Here is a 24,665-nt window from a genome sequence, read left to right on the forward strand (position 1 = left end):
CAATACAAGGCACAAAGAGTATACATTTTCTTACTTGCACAGACATTTAAATACCGTATCAAGCTCAGAAAACTATATTTTTTTATATGGCACACTAGCGTTATTGCCAGGTGTGCTATGTACAAGTTATGGTTGCAAAGAAAACTTATTGTTTAGTTTAGAACAAAAGAGCAATTATTCTTGAAAAAAACCTTCTTAATCTGAATTCTAAGTTTTTATTTTTCTTGGAGCATAAACCTGCCATAACGTTTGGCATTTCGCAAGATTTTTACTTGCAAAAAACATGTTTTGCTCCTGCATGTTATATTATCTGGTCCTAGGTAAACTTAATTTAAAAATGAATATGTAGTCACCACATTTATGACAGAAGCAGATTTAAAACTACAAGATTTATGCTCCAAAATGCCAGTAAGCATTTTATACCATGCTTTCACTTATCTTACTACATTGTTATAAAAAGGAAAAAAATGATGGAACTGAAAACTGTGTTTTATAGAACGCTAAATTCACATGCAGACCAGAAATAATTTTACAATGTAGTACATGACACAGGCAGAGCTCTGACCAATGTGAATGGATCAAGTGATGTCTACTAAACTTTTGATGTTGGTATTCGTAGCCCTACAAGGCCTCCTGTAGGATCTCCTTCTGCTGTTTTTTCTAAAACTTGGTTCACAAATTCTGATGTTTGCCCAGATACAGGTGGCCCTGAAAAAATGAATGAAGACATATATTCAGATGTGTGTTTTCTGCCTTCTGCTCATTGTTAATTCAAGATTTGTTAGTGCCTACACATATAAAATGAGGGGTGGGGAACCTCGACCCCTCAGGTCATTCTTGGTCCACCAGGCCCAACTATTTGGCCCATGAGGCTGCTTTGGGCAGGCCACACCCATCTACCCTACATTTGTATGACATCAGATAATGGCAGAGCTTGGACGAAGCCCCCTTGCGCAACTTCCCAAGTACAACAGCTGTTTTACTGAAACAAAGGAAATAAACTTGCATTTAGCAGCACTTTGCTGCCTAGATGGTTTGAAGTTCCAGTTTCACAACTTCAGAGCACCAAATCTCCTGATGTCGTTTGTAACATCAGTTGATTGACAGGTGGGGGGGCCTCACCCACTTGTCGCATTTGGCCTGTGAGGCAGATCCTGATACATATCTGCTGTGTGCAGCCAAGACAGGTTCTGCTTCCCTGGAAAGGATCTTTGTCAGAATAGGTAACAGGTTTGGAAGTCAAAAATTAGGAAGACGGGCCAATAATGAAGAAAAAGAGTAAAATGCACAAACATAAAACCAGAGACCCTGAGTTAGACAGCAGCATTTCCTAGAATATTAAGGAAAACATTCTTCTTGGAATAACAGGTTTGGAATTGCCCAAGAAAGACGTTAAATTATTTTTGTATGCCACGACCACAGCTAGAATTTTGTTAGCAACAAACTGGAAAACACAAGAAGTACCAACAGTGGAAGATTGGCAAATGAAGATGATAGACTTTTCAGAGCTGGCCAACCTGACTGGAAGAGTCCGCGACCAGAAGGAGGAGTAGTATCAGGAGGAATGGAGGAAATTTAAAGACTATTTAGTTAAATATGTTAAATTAAATTAACTGGAAAAGCTTGCAAGCACCAGATAGGCCTAGGATTTAAACATGCAATGTGATGAATTAATATGTTTAATGTTGAATTGTAAAGAAAGAAAGATGTTAAGTGATGAAGTTAATTTTATAAGAATACTGGTTTTGGAAAACCGTTAAAATGACATACAATGAAATCCATCCAGGGGGATATGAGGAAGTCACTTAACAATGTTATTAAGTTTGGTTTAAATATGGTTCAGATTTTTGTTTGTTTATTTGTTTGTCTAAAAAACATTTTTGGAAAATTAATTAAAAAATTGGAAAAAATTAATAGAATATTAAGGAAAACAAACAAGGCAAACAGTGGTTTGTTCAAGACCTACTCAGACCATTTAATGTCTGCTAAAGTCCTAGTAGCTCCTTGGTGCTGAGTTTGATCCACTACCTAAAATACAGTTTTTCATTGCAACATAATAGGGGGTATGTGAAGTGTATGACCAATGACTACAATCCTGAAGATGGGGGGGGGGTTGGTGTGGGGGTAGTTTGTGCACTATAGCACTGGAGTAATGAATTAAGAGAAAGTCTGAGAGGGAGAAGTGAAAGGGTGTCTAGATCAGGGTACCAAACCTTTTTTTGGCACATCTTAAGTTGGAAGTAAGTGTTGAGGGCACCTCTCTTTATTCAGGTGTCATTCAGGAGGAATGAAGATTCTGGTGGGTTGGAGCATTGGCCAGCACTTCACTTGCAGTGAATCAGCAGAAATGGCGTTATAAAACATTTCAGACGGGGGAGGGGCCTCACGGGCACTGTGGGTGCTGTACTGGAAAAGGTATCACTAGATCAGCGGTTGTCAACTTGGTTCCTACCGCCCACTAGTGGGCGTTTCAGGATTCTAGGTGGGCGGTAGGTGGTTCTAGGGCACAAGCTGAATCCTCCTTCCATCGAGCACTGGTGGGCAGTAAGGACATTTTACCATCAAGAAAGATGCATTAGTGGCGGTAGGTATAAAAAGGTTGACTAGATGATGGGGTAGCCCACAAAGGGAGGGGATAGTTTGTTGGTGTTTCACCATCCTTTTTTCTTTATACGAACAAGGTGAAGTGTAGGTCAGGAGGAAAGTGGAAGAACAATTTGAAGACAAATGTGAAGCCGATTAAGAGTTGTTACAAGCAGGGCTTTTTCTCAGCTAGAACAAGCCGGAACTCAGTTCCAGCACCTCTCCGGTGGGTGTCACTGCCATTATAAGATAACAAGGTTTGTTCTGGCACCTCTTCTTATAGAAAATTGGCACTGATCACAGGTCAATAGGTGATCACAACACCCAAGCAAAACATTCCACACAAAGTTGATTTGCGTGATTGGAGCAAACATCTTATTTCCTCAGCAGTTATGTGAAACTCAGTGCAATGGAGATGCTTGCTTAAAAAAAGTTGTTTGGAACAGTATATTCCCTGCCTGAAACATCTGAATATGGCCTCTGCTGTTGTGATGTTAGGTTGCATTAGTTAAAAGCAAGATCTCAGTGATTTTAAAAGTCAAGTCAATAGTAGTGTAGTAGTGTAGTAGGTGAACATAGTCTAAAGTCATGGTATTTGTGCGAGCATTGTTTCCAACATTTAGAAAAACGAATGATTTTTGGTACCATCACACTAGATGTTTACTTACCAAGAGTATCTTTAATAAGTACATCAAGCTTCTGATCCATATTGGCTACTCTGTCATCTTTGGGACTCTGCACTCTGTTCACAATTTCTTGTTTGATAGAGTTGATCACAAACAGCAAGTTATCTGCAAGAAGAGACCAGGCAACAATGTAAGTCTACTGGAATGCACCCTTTGGGGAAGGAAGAATACACGTCCCTATTTATTCATTTAACATCTGCTATAATGCCCCTTTAATTCAAAATTTTCTAGTCCATTTGAAATAACTAATACAAACACAACAATAAAAAGTGATGCTTAACATAGAACAGAGGGGGAAGCCTGAGAGTATAAAAAAATGCACTTAAAAGGTATTAATGTAAGCCACAGCTAAACCTCCCTGGGAAAATTACACAAGCAAGGTGCTATGGCTAAAAAGGCCTTATCTTCCAGAGGTGCTTGCCAATAGCTATAACAAACATCTGGTGTTCATCCAGTCCTACTTCTTTTTCTTTTCATAAGTTGCTTTGAGTTGCCATGACAAAAAAGTAGTTAATTTAATAAAAAAAAACCCAGATGATACTATTTTCTGTGGAGACAATAACCTGTCCATTATATATTTGGACCATCAGATTTCAAGCCTCATGAGCTGAGGCTGCAAGTAGACCCTGATGGCCTGCTATGTCCAGACAGCATGCTCACACAAAGCGACCCTTTGTTATTTCAAGAAACTAGTTTACTAATTAAACCTTCTTCTGTTTTAAAGACTTACCATATTCAGTGTTGAGACCCCACAGTTTCACCTTGTTGGCTTCATACTGGGCTTTCTTTTTAAGTCGGCAAGCTCTGTGATAATGGAAGGCAAAAAAGAAGCTTAGAATATCCATCTAGTTGTCTTAGAGCATACCTGATGTTACTGTACTGGCAGTCATCAATGCGATACAGGTGCCCCCATCCCCACCCCACCTACGTGCACCCCATTCACATGGGTCACCGCTAAATAAATAAATAGCCATTCTCTCACTCAGGCTTGCTGCCCAGAATCACCTGGGGCTGCTGCCTGAATGAGAGAAGGCGACCTCTGATAGACCAGCTGCGTAGGGCAGGAGACGCCTTCTCCCTGCCCCCATCCTGACACTAGTTCTCCTGGGTACCTTTATTGGCCATCGCCCTCTGTGGCCAGTCACTGCAACCACATGCACTGGCTCTCCTCAGGAAAACAGGCAGGCAGGCTGGCTTGGGGCAAGCCGGGCAGCAGGCTCCACCTATTTCCATTTCCCACATGCTCTCCCTATTAAAGTGGGTACTCCCCACTTTACGCAATTTCCCTTATGCACATGGGGGCACGAAGCATAAGCTGTTGGGGGGGGGGAGGACACCTATAATAGCTTAGATGTTATAATCTAATAGTCAAGATACTGAACGATAATTCCCCACACTCATTAAGCCTTGACTGATAACACTACCATAGTCTTATGCAGATGTTTATTGCAAAGTATGACAACTTTTAGACTTAAATAGCATCACTTAGTGTGAAGCCATTTGTGTAGGCTGGACATATTACACCATCATAATCAGATATGCCTCAAACATACAACAAAAGCAGGAATGGGGAGAGAAAAACAACCACGTACTTCAGCACAACCTACTTTTTCCAGTACAATGCTAGCCTGCAAATGCTTGTCAAAACAGAAGAATCCACTCACCTTCGCATGTAGTAATCTTAACTGCTAGTGATATTATTATTATTATTATTATTATTATTATTATTATTATTATTATTATGGTGGTAGTGGTGGTGGTGATGCCGCCTTACCTGGAAGCTAGCTTGTTTTTTTCTTTTCTTGACCTTGGTCTAGCTGTTAAAGGAAGTTCGCTGACTGGAGTCAAATCACTGATCACTTTATTCAGCTTTCTCAATTCATTCCCAATCTGTAGCAGTTTTTTAGGGTTAGGTGTCAAATCTTCTACATCTGTCCTCCGTGACTTCTTAACAGCATATTTCCCTATGCAAATATATACAAAAGCAGGTTATCTGATGGGTTGCTAGAATACTGTGAATTACATTCAAATTTTAGAAACAGTTTTTATCCTACAACCTCCCATGGCACTGTTATGATTATTACCCAGTACAATATATAATCAATTATACAACCGGAAGGCAAAAAAAATTATGACAAAACTTCTCGAAAGGTGCATATGCACCTGAAGGCAACAACATTTGTTAAGGGACTGCTCTTACCATGATGTAATCCATTCTTCTGATACATGTTACTTGGTAGTGTATCTCGATTCCATTCTGAAGGCCTTAACATTCTCTCCTGTTGTGATGGTGTTAGTTGCTCACTATATTCCCAGAAGTATCTTCGCTTCCCTCTTTTTCGACAAGATATTGCGGTCATTTCTTTCAAGTCTTCCACAGAATCATTCTCATACCCTAAGAAAGGCATAAAAAGTTGCAGTTCAGCAGTTTCCCCCTTCACCACAGCAATAGGGGCAAACCTGCATTAAATGGCTCTAAAGCATTCCATTTAAACTCACCAGATGAGACCATCCTAGTTATTTCTAAACAAGATTCTGAAGCTTGAAAAGAGGACTAGGAAGACAACCATGCAGCATTCTAAACTCTGCAGCCTTCTACCACATTAGTCAAAGGCATACTCAGCCGAAAAATAGAGTCTCTACATGGACATGGGAACAGTTATGACTGAAAAATAATTCACAACTCTCCCACTAACAAAAGTGTTATGTGGGTCATCAGCCTTGCCAACATACCCATTCAAAATTTTTCCTTTCCCCCCCATACCTGCAGTAGACCTAGCTCTAGATTACAAGCTTAAAATTACCTGGTTCAGAGAAAGTATCACTGATGTCATCATCTTTGTCGTCCTCGTAATCTTCCTCCTCGTCCTCATTTTCAGATAGTTCATGCTCACTTCCGAAACCTTCATCATGATCTTCATCCTCCACCTCTTCTTCTTCCTCTTCCTCCTCCTCCTCCTCCTCTGGATCAGCTTTGCCAGCACTGGCCTGCTCACCCAAACTGTCCGTGACAAAGAGGGAATAGTTGTGTTCTTCCTTTTTCTGCGAAGGATCTGAAACAGAGGTGCTGGCAGAGAGGCTGTTCTCCTCAGCGACTATTCCTGGAGTTTCTTGAGGTGGAGTGAGGAGCAGAGCCTGAGTCTCTTTAAAAGGCAACACTGGACTGTGACTCTGAAGGGAGTCATTCCCTTTCCGCTCTTGTTTCTTTGCTACAGCTCCACAGTAGCAGGTGTTTTCTTTTGCAGCATCAGCGTTCGCCTGGCTCATGGAAGACCTGCTCTGCGGTACTGGATTTATCTTTACTTTTGCCTTTTTAACATAATCTTTGCATTCAACATGAATGTTCACTTTCTCATTACTGTACACGTTGGTCTTCACCATGATTTGTGTGCTTGAATTGGGTTTGCCTCCTTTCAGGGCAGATTCTGATAAAGGTGCCTCAGCCTGGCCCGTCTTAGATGAACAAACAGGGGCTGCTGCTCTGGTTGCAATCTTCTTCGTTGGCAAAGAGGTTAACTGGGTTTGCTTTACACTGAACAGCAATTCTGGGTAGCACAGTGGATCTGAGACTGGCTGAGAGTCCTCACTGTTAAGCTGAGCCAGAGTTGGAGTTTTACTTATCACTTCTTCATCCTGGTACGGGCTTGAAAAGTCATCAAGGCCCAAATAGTCCACCTCTTTTGTTCCCCAGATGTCACAGCTGGTTAGTTTGGTGTACTTTGTCAAATCTTCACAGTAAGTGTCCCACTGCTCCCAATTTGCGGGGAAAGAGGTTTCAGTATCCAGAATGTCTGTAAAGGACTCCAGGTTCTCAAGATCTTTACAGTCCTCTACAGAAAGGAGGTTATCCCTGGAACTCTGCTGGTAATCCATTTCTCTGTCCTACAGTGGCAGATGTAAAAATGTCAGTAAATAATGGTAAATTACTTTTCTCTCTGGATTCACCCTCAAGCCTCACCGCAAAAAGCACTAATTTTCTGGTGACATGCACCACACATACCTACAAAAGCTATTCATACCTCAAGGGAGAAATACTTCAACAGTTGTGATCCTAAAACACACTTACCAGGAAGTAAGCCTCACTGAACACAGTGGGAATTTCAAGAAAACATGCATAGGATTGTGTTGTCTGTCTGTCAGCTTTGAATCAAAGGGTTTTAAGAGGTCAGCAGTTCCCATGCCCAGTTCAATGAAAAGCCCATCAATTATAATTGCCTAGAAATAAGTGACTCATCTAGTTTAAGAGCGGAGTTAGTTGTCAGTGACACTGCTAAAATTAGGACAAGAGAGAAAGGGATCACTGATCTCACATTTCTAAAGCACAAAGCTGTATCATCTAGTCTGAAGAATTTTATTTAAGTGCATGAATAAAATACAAAATATCTTCTTTGCTTTCTAATCACCTTCATTTGTCTTTGATAGTCTTCGACAAGTTTAGAAATATTGAAGGAATCAAGCACAATTAGCTTAAGGAAAAGATTTGAGCAGAGGCAGTTTCCAGATACTTGTAAGTGCACCTACACTATGGACTCCCTGCCTATTGGTAACAGGCAGGCACCTTCACCGTACCCTGCTTAGGCAAGTTTACCCAGATAGCTAGCACACTGATGTGTGTTTTAATCTGCTTTTAGTTCATTGCCGATTTTAATTTTTTGAATGTTTTAAATTCTTGTTTTTACTGATAATACTATCCTGCAACCATGTGTTTGGCCTTAAGTAAGTGTAAATAGTACTAATAAAGCTCAAATGGCAATAGTTTTCACTACTGAGTGTGGACTTTGGTTAAAGGCAAAGAAAAACAGCCCGAATGGGAAAAAACCAGATTGGCAACAAGTTGCCAAGGGAGCTTGTGGCACTTTCTCACTTGGGGGATTTTTCCAGGAAGAGGAGGAGGAGGAGGAGGAGGAGGAGGAAGAAGAAGAAGAAGAAAATGATTTATATTCCGTCCTCCCCGGCCAGGACCGGGTTCAGGGCGGCCAACATCAAAGTATGATACATTAAAAACATAAATCAAACAATTGATATAAATACAGCTTAAAATCAAATTTGGAGCAGAATAAAATCAGATGGCAACCCACAGATTATAACTATAGGAGACTGGAACACTGAGTCCTCACCAGGCCCAACAAGAGATTCTACATGGGGCAGGACCAAGTGCTGGCTGTCTTCCAGCACTTTCTCTATTTCCCTCACTTTTAAAACGTCTTTCCTAACATCCAACCACTTCTGACTCCTCTTGGATGTAGCGATGTCAGCAATGCCTTGAAGTCTGCTCAAGCACAGGTCTTTTTTTACTTCTTTCTTGGCCAGCTTTGTCAGCCTTTCATTGGCAAGAAGCCACTGTCGCTGGGCTCAGGAACTGAGGATTCCTCAATTAGTGATTAAATTTAATAGAGAAGCAAAGCACAGCAAACTGGCCTTCAGTGCACAGGTTGCTGCAAGGCACACCCCTCTTGTTTGAGAGAAGCTAAGCTGTGCTTTATGCAGTTCAGAGAAAAATACAAGCAACTTACCACTTCATACATGAAATCTGGATCAGAACTGTTAGCCAACAGATCTGTGCTCATCAGAGTCTGTTCTGAAAACATGTGGTTTCGAAAGGCATCCCCAAAAGGAGGGTCCATTCCACTCACACTAGGCTGCAACAGAATGTTAATAATTTGTAACACAAACAACCAGTTTGTAACAAAGAAACATAAAATCCTACTGGGCGATTGCTAGCATTTTCCTTTAATGTGGTATATATTCCATCTCTTCTTTAAATGGTAGCACCTTATTACAACAGTCACTCAGGAGCCACAGCTTGGGTTTAGCCAGTTTTAAAACATGTTCTGCATATTTGCTAAGCTAAACAAAAGAAAACTGGCTGGTGAACTATCCCTTTTGTCACTGCCTATACAGTGGTACCTCTGGTTGCAAACGGGGTCCGTTCCGGAGGTCCGTTCACAACCTGAAAAGCCCGCAACCTGAAGCGCTGCATCTGTGTATGTGCGCGGTATGATTTGGTGCTTGTGCACATGCGCGAAGTGCACATAGCGCTACTGCGTATGCGAGAGCAGTGAAACCCAGAAGTAACCCTTTCCGGTACTTCCGGGTTGCAGCGGGACGCAACCTGAAAAAACCTAACATGAAGCAAACATAACATGAGGTATGACTGTATACTAAGCAATACTCTGGAAATGTATATGTACAAAGGAAGGCCAATGCCTATGTTTCCCATACCTCTGTTCCCATTATATTGTCTTTGGCATCCTGAATCAGATAATTGCTACATGCTAGATTCACATGTCATGGAAAAGCAGAAGCAAGAAGTTCCTAAAGCACTCAACGTTGGCTGTATCCAGTGGTGGCAAGGCTCCATCAGCGGAACAAGGAGGCAGGAATTTCCAGCAATTCTCTTTCCTCTTGCTGCCCACCCCCTCCCCGCAATCAACTCTCTGAAATAGAAATTTGTTTCCTTCCCTATTCTGCTGAGATAAGCTCTACTGCCACCTCAAAACACATAAAATCAAAACCTAAGTAAAATTTATTGACATCTTATATCAGGTAAGCGAATATAATACTGGGTATTACCTGAGGCATTTCCAGGCCCAGATCCCCCAAGCCTAAGTCCAAACTTGTTCTTTTCTTTGCTTGCAAATTCCGTTCCAGGTTTTCTTCAGGGTCAATAGGCAACATATAACTCATGCAATGGAGATTCACAGATTTATTTTCCTAGAAAAAGCTTCGTGTCGACTACATGGAACTTTTCTCTGGGGACTTTCTGCATGAAATAAAACCAAAACCAAATATTCAGTTTGCATTGAAATGAAGATTGCTTGATAATTTCTGAACAAAGAAAGTTTCCACAACCTAATACCCATGAATCCTAATGTCAGAACTGAGCAAGTGCATCAACTTCAGTTTGAACACTGTGAGATTTTTTACATAGCATGATCTGAGTCCATGATTTTATGAAGTCCAAGAGGATAAGTCCCTGCCTTGAGGAACTTGGGCAGGTACCTGCTCTCTTGGACTTCATAATTTCATCACAGGGGAGAAAGTAGATAAAACAGAAAAGGAAGATGTATTCAGAGCAATGAGAGAAGTGAATGATTTTGGCAGCAGAGCAAGGGCTAGAGCTGAGGGGACCACCAGAGAGAAGAGGGCATGAAAATCAGGAGTACTTGCTGAAGAGGCACAGTGCAATGACTATATTTATGAAATGTTGAAATGAAATGTTGAAATGGAGAATGACATGATTTGACAATGGACTGAATATGTGGACATATGAGGCAGTGGTGGAGGGGTTCCTGAGAATGATCTTAATAACTGGTGTTCCATTAAGCATCCATGTTTCAAGCTTTTTGGAACTCTAAAGGTCAGTACTAGCACTGAGAATTGTGCTTGGAAACAAATCAGGTGGCAGTGCTGCTGTTTTAAGACCGGCCAGAAAGGTTCTATTCGCTTAGACACGTTCTGTAATCTAGTTGATGTATTCTGAACCAACTGCAGTTTCCAAACAGTATTGAAAAGCAGCTCTATGTAGAACGCATTGCAGTAATCCAAACAGGATGTTACCGGGACATGGTTAACTGAGACTAGGCTGTTCAGAGAGCTACAAGCCTCATTTTAATATTACAAGGCATATTCTAGCATAGCATCTGTTTGTGCTCCCCCACACAAGATTTTAATATGTAATATTATTTTATAATGTATGTTTATAAGACTGCTGTTATAGCTGGAAAAATTGTAGGTTAACTTGTTTTAACCCCTCGTATTATTGGAATAAGGGACACGGGTGGCGCTGTGGGTAAAAGCCTCAGTGCCTAGGACTTGCCAATCGAAAGGTCAGCGGTTCGAATCCACGCGGCGGGGTGAGCTCCCGTCGTTCGGTCCCAGCGCCTGCCAACCTAGCAGTTCGAAAGCACCCCCAGGTGCAAGTAGATAAATAGGGACCGCTTACCACCGGGAAGGTAAACGGCGTTCCGTGTGCTGCGCTGGCTCGCCAGATGCAGCTTGTCACGCTGGCCATGTGACCCAGAAGTGTCTCCGGACAGCGCTGGCCCCCGGCTTCTTAAGTGAGATGGGCGCACAACCCTAGAGTCAGACACGACTGGCCCGTATGGGCAGGGGTACCTTTAACTTTATTATTGGAATGGTTAAGGTATATTTTCTACTGCATGTAAACTACTTTTTAATATTCAGTGGTTAGTTAAATTCTATTATTTGTTTTTTTTAATTGCCAGTGTGCCAGAAGAAGGAAATTAAAATGTTCATATAAATCCCAAAGTGTCCACTCACAGGAGACACTGATCAGGGTGGCTCTGCATGATCCACTACTCAGGATGTCTCTTCTTCCAAGCAGCCTCTGCTGATGACTATGTATTTTGCCCTACTCTGAATCAGGTGTGACCAAATTATCTCATAACTCCTGATACAGAAAGGCAGCAGACTGCCCTCAGAGGTGGAACACCTAGAACAGTAACTCATACAGAACCATGAGGTAAGAATGGATAGTTTTTATTCTAACACCCTTTAAAGCCAAAAGCTTTTCGTATGAGGGTGATGCATGCCTCAAAATTCAATTAAAAGAAAAGGAGACATGACTCAGGAATGGTAAGTGGTATCCTAAGATGCATATGGAAGATAACTGACCAGCTTTGTGCTGCAGCAGGAATAATTGTCATTAATATGAGCTCAGTAAAACACTAAAAAAGCCACAATGCACCATAATCATGCTTGAACAAGACAGAGTCCCAATAATGTCTTGCTTCCAATAAATCTACTTTTTTGACAACTATGCAATGGATCATCCATTTAAAGTTGAATAATAATACTTGTCCTAGAATTTCTAGCTACTCCAGCTTCCCTGCCACCCCTGAAACATGATGTTTAAGCTTTTTGGCAGATCGCCTCAAGGCACCAACTGTGCAACCCTTCAGCATACCACAAACAGCAAGATTATGCAAAGGAACATCTATAGAATAACCCACTCAGCACCATGGCGCTTCACAATGGGTTGCTGCAATGAATTTGCTTGTTAGTTCAGAAGCAAAAGTCCCCAATTAAAATCCATTCACTGAAAAAAGTCCTCAAAGTTTCTTCTTTTTTATCCAGAAAGCTGGAGGTAAAGCAAATGACTGCCATAAAACAACAAAAATCTTCTGCTTGTTTAAGGATTGTATGTTCATAAATTAAAATTGGCATACCTATCATTCCAATATCCTACCGCCATTCTACGTGCCTCATTATGCCTCTTTTCCTGAAAAAGCTAAATTTAGTACAGTATAAAAGATGCTGCAGATCAGCTTGAAAGCTCGTGAATACAATACAGTGGTACCTCGGGTTAAGAACTTAATTCGTTCTGGAGGTCCGTTCTTAACCTGAGGTACCACTTTAGCTAATGGGGCCACCCGCTGCTGCTGTGTAATTTCTGTTCTCAACCTGAAGCAAAGTTCTTAACCTGAGGTACTATTTCTGGATAAGCGGAGTCTGTAACCTGAAGCGTCTGTAACCCGAGGTACCACTGTACAAGAATTAAGTTTGGGTTCAAACTGGACCGTGAGTCACACAGCAGCAGGCAGGCAAACAGAGTTGCACAAGGACAGGCCTGGTTCTGACCACCACTTAAACTAGTTCCTTTAGTTGCAAAGTCGAGAACATTAAAAGAATGCTTTATCTACATTTACTGGTTTAGAAAATAAAAGTCATGTATCTCTTACACCCAATTTATGTGAAAGAAAACTCCCCTGAAGCATTTTAATCCATGTGCCACCAGTATGATCATAGACCACAAGACTATAAAACAAACAAGAGCTCTAAAACTTGAAGCTATCTCCTCACACACAGCTTTAATTTTACAAACCTGCAGTCATTTCAAAAGCTTCTCTGGATCAATTAACTTCCACTGTACAGTTTAAATACTGCCTAAGGATCACAACTTGAGAGCACTGAGCACTCTATGCAATACTTTGAAACATAAGGAACAGGATTAAAGGAATGATTTCTAATGTGATACCTGGTGATTTATAATCTAGAACCACAAGAGCAGAACTGTTTTACTGATATTTTAGAGAACCTTCTTCAATTTAAGCTTCTGCTAACGACAAAGCTCCACACCTTATGCAACGATCAAATTTGCCACCTGGCCACTGGGCTCATCACCTCCTGGCAAATAGAAGGGGAAGAAATGGAGGCAGCGAGAGATTTTACTTTCTTGGGCTCCATGATCACTGCAGATGGTGACAGCAGTCACAAAATTAAAAGACGCCTGCTTCTTGGGAGAAATGCAATGACAAACCTAGACAGCATCTTAAAAAGCAGAGACATCGCCTTGCCAACAAAGGTCCATATAGTTAAAGCTATGGTTTTCCCAGTAGTGATGTATGGAAGTGAGAGCTGGACCATAAAGAAGGCCGATTGCCGAAGAATTGATGCTTTTGAATTATGGTGTTGGAGGAGACTCTTGAGAGTCCCATGGACTGCAAGAAGATCAAACCTATCCATTCTTAAGGAAATCAGCCCTGAGTACTCACTGGAAGGACAGATCCTGAAGCTGAGGCTCCAATACTTTGGCCACCTCACAAGAAGAGAAGACTCCCTGGAAAAGACCCTGATGTTGGGAAAGATTGAGGGCATAAGGAGAAGGGGATGACAGAGGACGAGTTGGTTGGACAGTGTTCTTGAAGCTACCAGCATGAGTTTGACCAAAGTGCGGGAGGCAGTGGAAGACAGGAGTGCCTGGCATGCTCTGGTCCATGGGGTCATGAAGAGTCGAACACAACTAAATGACTAAACAACAACAAAATAGTCAGTACTGGTTTTGAACCTGTGGATCAGGGGTTAGGACCATCAGGTTGAAGGGCCAAATGTGCCCCTCCACCCCTCACTGTCTGGTCATTCTCTCCAGGCCACACCCCTCATTAGCTCTACTTCATACCTTCCTTGAAGCTTTTGCCTGGCTGGATTGTGTCCTTGAATTCTTATAATGTCCCTTGCTTCTCTGAGTGGATACAGAGAGGTATGTGAGTTTATGTAGATGCTAACCTATGGTATGAAAGTAAAATTTGCATCTAATGCTCTCACTGCGTTTGTCTCTGGCCCTGCCTACCACTGGCACATGGCCTCTGGAAGGTTGCCTAGAAGGGAATACAGCTCTTGGGTTGAAAACAATTCCCCATCCCTGCCATCTAACTTACCTGTAGCAAACATGTACAATGGAAGCGATAAGTGTGTATTCTGAAAACACCCAGGTGCAACTCAGTCAAGCCATGGTATTCTCAATCTTCATGCAAAGTATGAGGCCACCTTTGGAAGCCATAAGCATTTCAGTTACAAAAGGGAAGAGACTTATTGGCTTATCACATCTAACAGTTGTACCTAGAATACAGATTCTGTCCTTATTACTCTTCTGACTTGTCAATGAGTTCTAAACTTTTTCCTGCCCAAAACACTTTAACGTGGACAATTCCGTCAAAGAAATTTGTGCAAAACATGAAACTAGGTTTTTTTAAAAAAAGTTTTAGCATTATTTTCACCACCTGGTTTTAGAGATTTTGGAGGACCAAAATGCTAGTTAACAACATAAGGAATACATGCCCATATTTTCCCAGTGTTTTCCTTCTCATAAGATACCATCAGGGCTAAATTAGATATGATGTTAAATGTTTGAAAGCAATTAACTTGCACACTTTGGGTTATGTAAATAGCAGTCATAGCAAAGCTTGAGTAGCCAAAGGCATCATGGGGGAGGGGAGAGTTTCATACTTTCCCCCTACCAGATCTGACAAAAATCACATATCTCAAGCTGTTGTTCACATTTCTAGAGAAGCTTCAACTTGGAGATAAAAAACGTGCACATTAATTGCATTCACACAATTAACACTATGTCTAGATAGTTTGGGACTCAAAGAAGTCCCAAACAATGACAAATTGTATCCAGATGTTTTACTCTTAGAAAACTTGCTTTTTATTCTTCTTGATGATGTAGGGGACCATGAGGATTATTTTCCTCAAAATTACAAACTTTCTGGAAGCAAATTCCCTCCTCTCTCGTTTGTATCTGTGAGTTCTTGCTCCTACCATTTTTTTTACTGTCTTACAGAAGGTGGCCTTTCAAGCAGAGAGTGGTATTTATAGAAAGATCTTTTTTTCTGTCTGCTGCCTGGTGTACAGAACACTTTAGAGTCAGGACTTGAAATGCACAAAAGAATCATCTGCTCTATTAATAGCTTTCAAAAACAACTTTAGCATTCAAGACCGTGGTGCCAGATTACGAAAACTGTTTCATGCTATGAATGTGTCCTTATGAAAGAATTCATGTCCAGTAGCTAACTGGTTACGCAGTGATACTTTGCTTCCGCACATTACATAAGCGTGTTGGCAAATACTAGTCCATATCACTGCCAGCTAGCTTGTCAGTCTATTTTAACACAGAGGTACCTATCCCCAATCCTGTAGGCAACCGTCAAAATTTCATCTTTGTGGCCACTGTGAAGGGTGAGGTCTTCTGCGTTCATTACAAAGTTTTCTTCCCCTCAGTACTGTGAACAAACTCCCAAAGGTAAATTGATTATGGAGTTATAATTCTGTAGAAGACACGCCATATTGCACTGAACCCTAAACCATAGTTCATAAATTCAATGCTGTCCATCTTGAGGATGGCCATATGCCAAGGAGAGTCATTTTGTGGTAGTGCCCATGGTGCAACCTTAAAATTTCAGAAATGCTCATGGGCCCCCAAAGGTTGAGGACCCCTCTTAGGGCCTACATATTTTATTTATACATGTCCCGGCAGGGGGCGGTGGTAAGGGATGACGTATAAAACTACTTTCAGTAATGAGCCATTAACTCCCCACCAGTATTTACAAGAGTTAAAAAGAAATACTTCACTCAGAAACATCATTTGCTGAAAACACCAAATTTGCTCAGCTGCAGTAAAAGAACACCACTATATAGTACTTTGAACGTTAGATGCACTTTAAAAATGAACTATGGAAACAGGCAAGTTTGATTTTCATTTTATCATAGCTATGAATGAACACACTTTCTGTTTCTCCTAATAACTTGAAATCCAAACAGAACAGAAAGTGAAATAGCTAAACAATTATGCAACTGATACATGTTCCAAAAAAAAACCACCACAAAAAACTGGAGGTCAATCTAGTACAAACTTTTAGTAGGGGAATAGTTAGGAGCAAGGAGTGGGGAATCTTCAATGATCAAATTTTCAGTTTGTGCTCTAATTCTGAAGCTAACAATCAGTAGGGTGATATTTTTTAATCTTGCATTTTAGCTGTCTGCTGTTGGTATTGCCTCTATTCTTGCTGGCTTGATCATGAGGTAACTAGGAAATTTAGCATCCAGCAATTTAAGGAGGGAAGGTGAAGGATGCCTCCATTCCAGTTATTGCAGGTAAGGGGAGAATACAGGAATTACAGGAGCAACAGGATTTGCTGGTGCCAGTGAAAAGGTCAGCTAAACATTTGCCTAGTCCTTCTTCTAAGTCCTTTTCCCAGTCTTGGGCTCATAAGGTATTGTGAGTCCATTTCCCAGTCTTGGACTCACAAGGTATTGCTGCTTAATAATTAAGAAAATCTCCTTAATTCTTGATTTCGTTATAGATGAGGAAGCTATTCTGACTTGTATCACCAAGACATGGATCGACAAGCTGGGAGCAGATCCCTCTCAGTTGTGTACATCTGAGCAGTCTGTGCAGAACTACCACAGATTGGGCATTGCCATGGGCTATAAAGATCCCATCTGCCTCTGCATGCTTCTGAATGGATTCCAGTTTTGAGCATGTGTACCTGGTGTTCGTAATTCCAATAGTGCTCCAACAAGTCAGTCTAACAGTCTCCTTGTCTAAACTTAGGTGGTCTTAGATTGGTGCTCAGAACTCCCCTGCACATGGACCTCAACATGCTGAGGCTGCTATGACAATCATGGGGGCTGTACAGGTCAAATATTTGACTTGGGTTTTCTCATCTGGTCTAGGAGGGTGGTTTAATTTGATTTCCTAGACAAAGCCACTACTTCCTGTTGATGTTCAGGCTGATATTAGCCACCCGTCTCTGAAGGGTGGTGTACCAATGTGAACAGCCTGATCCTGGAGATCACTCAAGAAACCTCCTGAGGAGGTTTCCATTGACAAAGCTGGTTCCACACAGAGATGAGTCTGGGACTGGACATGGTTGCTCCTAAACATTCTCTTCTACTAGTCACAGCTCAATGATTTTTCAGTGAGCTGGAAGTAATGAAACGAAAGGGTGATGAAACAGAGAAAAGGATAGGGGCATAGGTGGTGGAAAAGTCAAAGAGTTTGATGACATATGGCTAAAACACACAATCGAGCCTACTCTGTGAGAGATGGTAGTGAAGAAACAATGCTTCAGCCATTATTGCACCTGTCTAGTGCCATTCAACAGAACTTTCTTGACTAATTTAAGATCCACTGCAATCTGGCCACCAGGAAGACATTAAGGAACCATCAAAAGCCACCTATGACATGCTTACTAAGCACTTAAAGCAGGGGTGTATAATCTGTGCTCCTCCAGATGTTGTTGGACTACAAATCACATCAGCCAAAGCCAGCATAGTCAAGGAGGACAGGTGCTGTAGGGCCTCAGGTTAGCCACCGTTTAAACGATAAAAATTACTTGTAATCACTGACTTAGGTCTCTGTTAACACAGTTCAGTCATCAGATGTGCCCAGGTGCTGAGAAAAGAGTGACTTGCCATATGTGACAGGAGTTGCCCTGTTCTCCTGGCCACTGCTCCTGGATGAGATTTTTTTAAAGATACTGACTGCTATGCTATTTAATATTCAGAATTTCTATGTGGTGCACATAAAATGTTTTAAAGGCCTTTCAAAGAATAGAAACAATTAAAATTTATCACAGAAACGGAATTTGGGGGAAGAGTACTTCCAGAAGGCAAGTCAACCAGTCAGTCAGCCAGCTGCTGCTTTTCTAGACAGCCAGAATCTGCTTAGACACAATGATATAACTGTGCTATAGGAACTGTGACTTTAAAATTTGTGCTTGCTTTCCCATCCTCCCACTTATTCTTTTTTTCTCATGTGTCATCTCTTTTTAAATTGTGACTCTGAGGGCAGGAGCCAATTCACTACTGATTTTTGTAAGCTGCTCCGAGAGCCTTTTTGGCTAAATTGTGGGGTATAACTGTCTTAAATAAGTAAATAATTGTTCCTCCATTGCCCCTCACTGCTCATTAGCCTCAAGTAGGGCTTTAACCCTCAGGGCCCAAGAGGTAATGAGCGCCTCTTCATGATAAGTGGCAATCATGAAGATGCTCCTGAAAAACAAAAATACTAAATTCTTTACAGTAATAGGAAAAAATCTCTTTAAGGAACAGAAGATGTTTTCTTCTTGAATGATGCACTTAAAGTTCTCATCAAACCACTAAAAAGTGCTGAAGAACAATGGTATAAGTTGGTTTTCCAGTGCACTGGTTGTCTCCAGTTGCCTCAAACATGACTGAGATTCTATTCCCAAACAAGGAATATGATACCTTGCTATGGCAGGCATAAAAGCTGCCAAAGAAAGAAAAGGATTATTTTGTAAATTGAAATAATGCAGAACTGCAATTCATATAGAGAAATCCCTCCTCACTACAACCCCACTATGCACTGCTAACAAGTACTGTAACAGGAAAGCAGAATTGCCTGCACTTACAGCGTCACCCAGCTTCTTTTCAGTGTTGGCATAAGATTACGGTATTTAAAGAGTACCTCCTGCTCCCAGTGTTACATGTAATGAAAGCACCTCACTTCCATGCAACTAGGACAATGTACCAGGAGGTGTACAGACTAAATCCTGCACCCTGTAATTAGACAAAGAAGCAAAAGGTTTGGGAGTCTTTTGGTTCTTCCATAATACAGTACTTAAATATTATCCGATCAAGCCCTTAAAAAGTTTTAACTTGACATCAAAATAGTGATGTCTTGAACTTCAGTTCAAGAACAGTCCTGTTTACGAACGATTCGGTTTACAAACTCCGCAAAATCGGAAGTAGTGTCTTGGTTTGCGAACTTTACCTCGGTCTAAGAACGGAAGCTGAACGGTGGAAGGGCACCGGCAGCGGGAGGCCTCATTAGGGAAAGCGTGCCTCTGTTTAAGAACGGTTTCAGTTTAAGAACAGACTTCTGGAACAGATTAAGTTTGTAAACTGAGGTACCACTGTACTTGTATTGCTTTTGCAAGTGAGCAAGCCTGCAATACAGGTTAGCATTCAAATTTTACAGAAAGAAAACCAAACAAAAATAAAGAGCACATGGCATACTACTGTGCTCCACCAATACTCAATTACAAATGTTAAGCTTAAAAACAAGTAAAGAAAGGAACCTAGAATTGAGGGAATCCACAGTATGAAGCAAATCTGCAACACAGAACAGCAGAATCTACCTTATATGGAATCAAACAACTGGTATATCTAGCTTGTATTGTCAATACCAGCCAGCAGCTGTTCTCCAGGGTTTCATACAATAGTCATAGGAACATAGGAAGACCACTGGTCCATTTTACAATGGCTGTAGGTCTCCAGGGCTTCAGGCAGAAGTGTTTCCCAGTCCTATATAAAGATGCTGAAGCTGGGACCTTCTGTGGAGAGGCTCTACCACCAAGCTACAGCTCTTTGTTAAACTCTTGTTTGTTTAGGAACTGCAGCATCACATGCAACAATGACTGTATTTACAAGAAGCTTGCACAAAAAATTGAGGTTGCTTCAGTGACCTCTGCAGAGATAATGCCGTCTGTCCAGTACTGGTTGCAGAAGAGTAGGTAGCCCTTCTACATCGTCACAAAACACAGGCATTTAAAATAAAAACACATTAACCTCTCTGGTTTATACCTTAAGACAGTGGTTCCCATACCCCTTCTCATCACTTGAAAATTCCTGAGGGTCTTGGCAGACCACTTTATGATTTTTCTGCCTGTGGTACCGGCTGCAATACACTGTGCTAGATGCTGTATAATTTTTAATTGCATTTTTATTGGGGGGTTTTGTTTCTTATATTCTTTTCTTATATTGCACCTTATTGTATTACATTCTGAATTCAAATTGCAATAAAATACAATATAATAAAAATACAATTAAAAATCAATGTGAATATTTAACGCAGACATACTACAAACCACCTGAATGAAGCTCACTGACCACTGGTGGGCCACAGACCAATTTCGGAACTCCTGATTTGAATGCATTGATCCTGAACAGCAATATAGAAGCCACTTAAATAAATAAAATCACTGAACTATAGTAAGACATACAGACCTTGTCTCTTTAACTGTATTCATTTTATTCCATCCCTGGACTTGGTTATGTGTCTCCATAATGATTTATAATGGTGCACATTTTTCCTGCATGGTGTTTCTTTTTAAAACAACGAAATTGGATTTAGCTTTTATAATGGCTTGCTGCAGGTATAGACATTCCTGTGCTTCTGCAAGGACATAAATACACCGTGAAAGGTTTTAGTATTCACACGAATTCCAAATATTAAATAATAACACGAAAAATTACATGGAGCATGATTATTGCAACTCGTGTGAATACTAAAACCGTTCACGTGAAAAGGAACTGCCCCCTTTTCCAGAGAGAAAGGTGACGGGTAGATAGGAAACCGCCCCTATAATGGAAATGTGCTTCTCTAAAAACTCATGGCAACTGTGACCTGACTCTCGCCTGCTTTTTGCTGCATGCCCACATGCCTGCCCCAACATACTTTGGCGGCGGCACAACAGAGTTGGCATGACTTTTTTTCACTGCAGGAAAAGGAGCATTAAATCCAAGTCGTCCCTCCAGCCTACAGAAACTTGCTCTGCCCAGGGCCCGCCTGCTCTACGGGGTGGGGACGGGGCCTTCAGCAACCTCTTAAACTCCTGCCCCTTTTTATTTCATCTCCCCCAGGCCACAGCCCCCCTCGGCTAGGCTGACCCACTAACACACCTCCCATCCAACATGGCCGCCCCACCAAACGCACCGAAACACAGCCGACCGAGTTGTCACTTGGTCCCACCCCCTCCCTGGTCGCATTGGCCCGCCTAATTCCAAGCCCCGCTGCCATTGGGCTGGTTCCCCGTCAGTCTCTCTACCCAGTGGCCTCCCCCAAGCTAGAATGAGGCGACATGTAAACAAATCACTTTCTGGATGTTCCGAAGCGAGCGGGACTCCGCCGGCCCACGCCCTCCGTCCTCCCCAAGCCAAGGGCGGGGAAGGGATCCGGGGGGAGGAGGGGAAGGAAGCCCCCCAAACACCTGACTCGCGAAGGCAGCGACATTCTTTAGCCACAAGACCACTTACGAAAGTCATAAGGAGTGGGTGGAAGAGAAGGCAGCTGTGACCTGCCTTTGGGGAGGTGGAAAAGAGGAGCAGTGGAGAGCAAGAACGAGAGGGGGCTCCGAACAGACTGCATGTCCCCCTAAATGAAAGGGGTGCCGGCAAGCCTCGGGTTCCGCCCCCCTCCCCTTGTGGGGCCAAACTCAGTTGTCACTTTCCCAAAGTCCTATCATTGCAACGAAACTGAGGATTTCTCTCGCACCTCACAGAGACGCAGAGTATCACGAGACTTGAACTGACCGATTTTCATCTTTTTCTGCCAACGCCTCTTTTGCATAAGACAACAAATACAACATTTCTTTCTTGGACTCCGCACGGTTTACTTGGTTTCCATGTTCTACTCTCTTGGCTGGACCATGGCAAAGACAAGAGGACTCAGGCAATCTCCCGAGAGGTTTCACTTCCCCACCCCTCATGCAGTCTAAGCAGGCAATAAAATGGGAACACGTGTAGCCTTTAGGTGTAACACGATTTGAAGCAAAAGGATTCTGGATGTTTGTCTCTCCTAATCTTGACGGCTATTTAGTAATAGTTCATCATTAACGATTTTTCCTTCGTTCCTTTTGCAACAACGACTTCTGGCAACACATTCATCCTTAAAGGATTCAGCTTTTCTGGGAGAGGAAAGATCTGAACCGACACAACTGCACAACTCAAGATCTTAACTCCTTTCGTTTTAGATACCTACCCCAGGCTGAGAGGAAACGTGTGGACGACTGCGAAAACGAGGCAAACAGCTTCTTATCATCCTCCACCTTGTCATAAACATATCAAGACACCTTTTGAAACAACCAGGTTGAACTACGTCTCTCAAGATGGAAATAGGGCAGAAGGTAAGCACTGGATTATTCTAACTACCATTACAGAAGTCCACAGTATCACCACACCTACCATCAGCTACCTCCTACATCTTACAAGGAAAAGGAAACTTACAAAATCAAAAGCTTCCCCAAACTCCCCCTTCCCCACGCCTCTCCCTCCCATGCTCCTCTGCAGTCCTAGGAGAAGGCAAAGCCTCTCAGCGAGACAACCAAGCAAGTACACGCCCCTTTCTTCCATATCCTTTCCCATGTAGGGGCGAGAGGCCAAAAGAAACCAGAACTGCTTTCGCTGCAGGAATCCTGCACAATCGCTGCTAGGATTAAGGGGACGCTCCGGGGGGCGCGCAGCCCCTCGCCCTCCTTCCTTGAGTAAAGACCACACACCAAGCCTAATCCTCCAGCCAGCAGTTGCTCCCGCAGCTGCCTCCACGCCCCCTTTCCGAAGCAAAAGCTGCGGCAGAAGAAACAGCAACTTTAGATCTCTCCTCCCGACACGATCGCTCTTTCCCCCGCAGCCTCCCCAGCAGAGGACTCTCGCCTCCCGGGGGCAACAGCAAGACAAACTCCCCGCACCCCCCAAAAAAGGGGGCGCACGGCAACCCCGCCTCTCTCCTCCTGCCTCCCACCAGCCCGGGCCTTTTCGGAGAGCTGCTGGGACTTTCAGCGCCGCTTCTCTGCCCTCCTTACGCGCTGGGGCATTACGGCCACCGCTACACCCCCTTCAAGCTCCTGCCTCCCACCCTCCGCCTCGGGGGCTCCAGCCTTTTCCGCCTCACCCTCAGGCCCCTTACCTGGCGCCCCGTCCCAGCGGGGTAATGGGGGGTGTCTCAGTGGGGGCCCCCACTTCTGCTGAGGCTCCAGCCCTGGCCCGGCCCCTCCATGCCGCTCTGGGGTTTGTTTTGTTTATGTCCCTTCCTGACGGGTTCCCGGAAATCGCGTGACTCGCCCCCATCACGTGGGCTTTTTATTAAAAAAAAAAAAAAAAACCGGGGGAGGGGAAGGGAAAAGCAAAGCCAGGAGAAGGCAGAAAGTGAGGAAGCCAAGGCCACCAATCAGAGAACGAGGAGCCGAGAGCCAATCAGCGGCCGCAGAAACTGTTTTCCCTTCTCACGTGACCGCTTCAAGTTAGAAGGGCGGGGGAGGATTGAAGGAAGAGAACGTTCTGTTCTCAGCTCGGAGTGGCGGCGGCGGCGGCGGCGAGCACGAGAGAGGCACGGCTGTGGCAGCTGCTAGTTTCGGCCGAGCATTTGCTATGGCAGGGATAGGTTACCTGTGGTCCTCCAGGTATTTATGGACTACAGTTCCCATCATCACTGGTGGAAACCATCGTCTGCAGGCCTCAATATACAGCGATAATTTATAATAGATTCAAGTGATTTTTTTGTTCTAAAGGTACACAACTGAAGATACTGCAGAGCAAAAATGAGCATTCCTCCCCAGTGCTTAACTTTGCAAGTGCTTCTAGTGTCATGATGATGCTCCTCATAGGAAGGCATTAAGAGCTGTGCCTCTGTGGAAATCACCACCAGGCTTTGGGTTTGGTGCTTCTTTCTCATTGCTTGCTCTTTTGCAAACACAACTTTGTAAGGTGAGTTGCAACATTGTGCTAGTGGATGCAACAGGACTTTCCCTTCCTCCACTGCCTCCTGGCCCCTGCAGTTCCCTATACCCTCCAAACAGATTTATGGGGGCTGTAGGGAAGGGAGGAGGGATGCGGATGACGCTGTGGGTAAAAGCCTCAGTGCCTAGGGCTTGCCGATCGAAAGGTCAGCGGTTTGAATCCCCACGGCGGGGTGCGCTCCCGTTGTTCGGTCCCAGCGCCTGCCAACCTAGCAGTTCGAAAGCACTCCCGGGTGCAAGTAGATAAATAGGGACCGCTTACTAGCGGGAAGGTAAATGGCGTTTCCGTGTGCGGCTCTGGCTCGCCAGAGCAGCGATGTCACGCTGGCCACGTGACCCGGAAGTGTCTCCGGACAGCGCTGGCCCCTGGCCTCTTGAGATGGGCGCACAACCCTAGAGTCTGTCAAGACTGGCCCGTACGGGCAGGGGTACCTTTACCTTTAGGGAAGGGATGCGGGTGGCACTGTGGGTTAAACCACAGAGCCTAGGGTTTGCTGATCAGAAGGTTGGCGGTTTGAATCCCCACGATGGGGTGAGCTCCCATTGCTCGGTCCCTGCTCATGTCAACCTAGCAGTTTGAAAGCACGTCAAAGTGCAAGTAGATAAATAGGTACCG

The 24,665-nt window shown here is 43.1% G+C and overlaps 1 protein-coding gene across 3 annotated transcripts; it reads right to left on the minus strand.

The window, feature by feature from the left end:
- CREBRF (CREB3 regulatory factor) lies at nucleotides 1-23,560 on the minus strand. Of its 3 annotated transcripts, none has more exons than XM_083430818.1 (9): nucleotides 23,221-23,560; nucleotides 9,843-10,032; nucleotides 8,783-8,908; nucleotides 6,074-7,151; nucleotides 5,470-5,664; nucleotides 5,044-5,233; nucleotides 4,000-4,073; nucleotides 3,252-3,374; nucleotides 1-708 (listed from the first exon to the last, which is right to left on the minus strand). In XM_083430818.1, the coding sequence occupies exons 2-9, from the start codon at nucleotides 9,954-9,956 to the stop codon at nucleotides 593-595; spliced, it is 2,016 nt and encodes a 671-aa protein (XP_083286944.1). In that variant the 5' UTR covers nucleotides 9,957-10,032; nucleotides 23,221-23,560; the 3' UTR covers nucleotides 1-592. The 3 variants fall into 3 exon arrangements, with proteins under 3 accessions (XP_083286944.1, XP_083286945.1, XP_083286946.1); XM_083430819.1 differs by lacking the exon at nucleotides 23,221-23,560 and adding an exon at nucleotides 22,297-22,423; XM_083430820.1 differs by lacking the exon at nucleotides 23,221-23,560 and adding an exon at nucleotides 20,544-20,634.
- Nucleotides 23,561-24,665: the final 1,105 nt, after the last annotated feature.

Source organism: Podarcis tiliguerta, assembly GCF_965153285.1.
Source record: "Podarcis tiliguerta genome assembly, chromosome: 2".
In the NCBI taxonomy this organism is placed as follows: domain Eukaryota; kingdom Metazoa; phylum Chordata; class Lepidosauria; order Squamata; family Lacertidae; genus Podarcis; species Podarcis tiliguerta.

Bases quoted from the DNA above. Each gene is read 5' to 3' on its own strand.
- CREBRF (XM_083430818.1), bottom strand. From the start codon at position 9,956: ATGAGTTATATGTTGCCTATTGACCCTGAAGAAAACCTGGAACGGAAT. The intron at 8,909-9,842 runs GTAATACCCAGT...ATTCTGTTGCAG, and splicing joins TGGGCCTGGAAATGCCTCAG to CCTAGTGTGAGTGGAATGGA. The intron at 4,074-5,043 runs GTAAGGCGGCAT...CCATTATCACAG, and splicing joins AAAAACAAGCTAGCTTCCAG to AGCTTGCCGACTTAAAAAGA.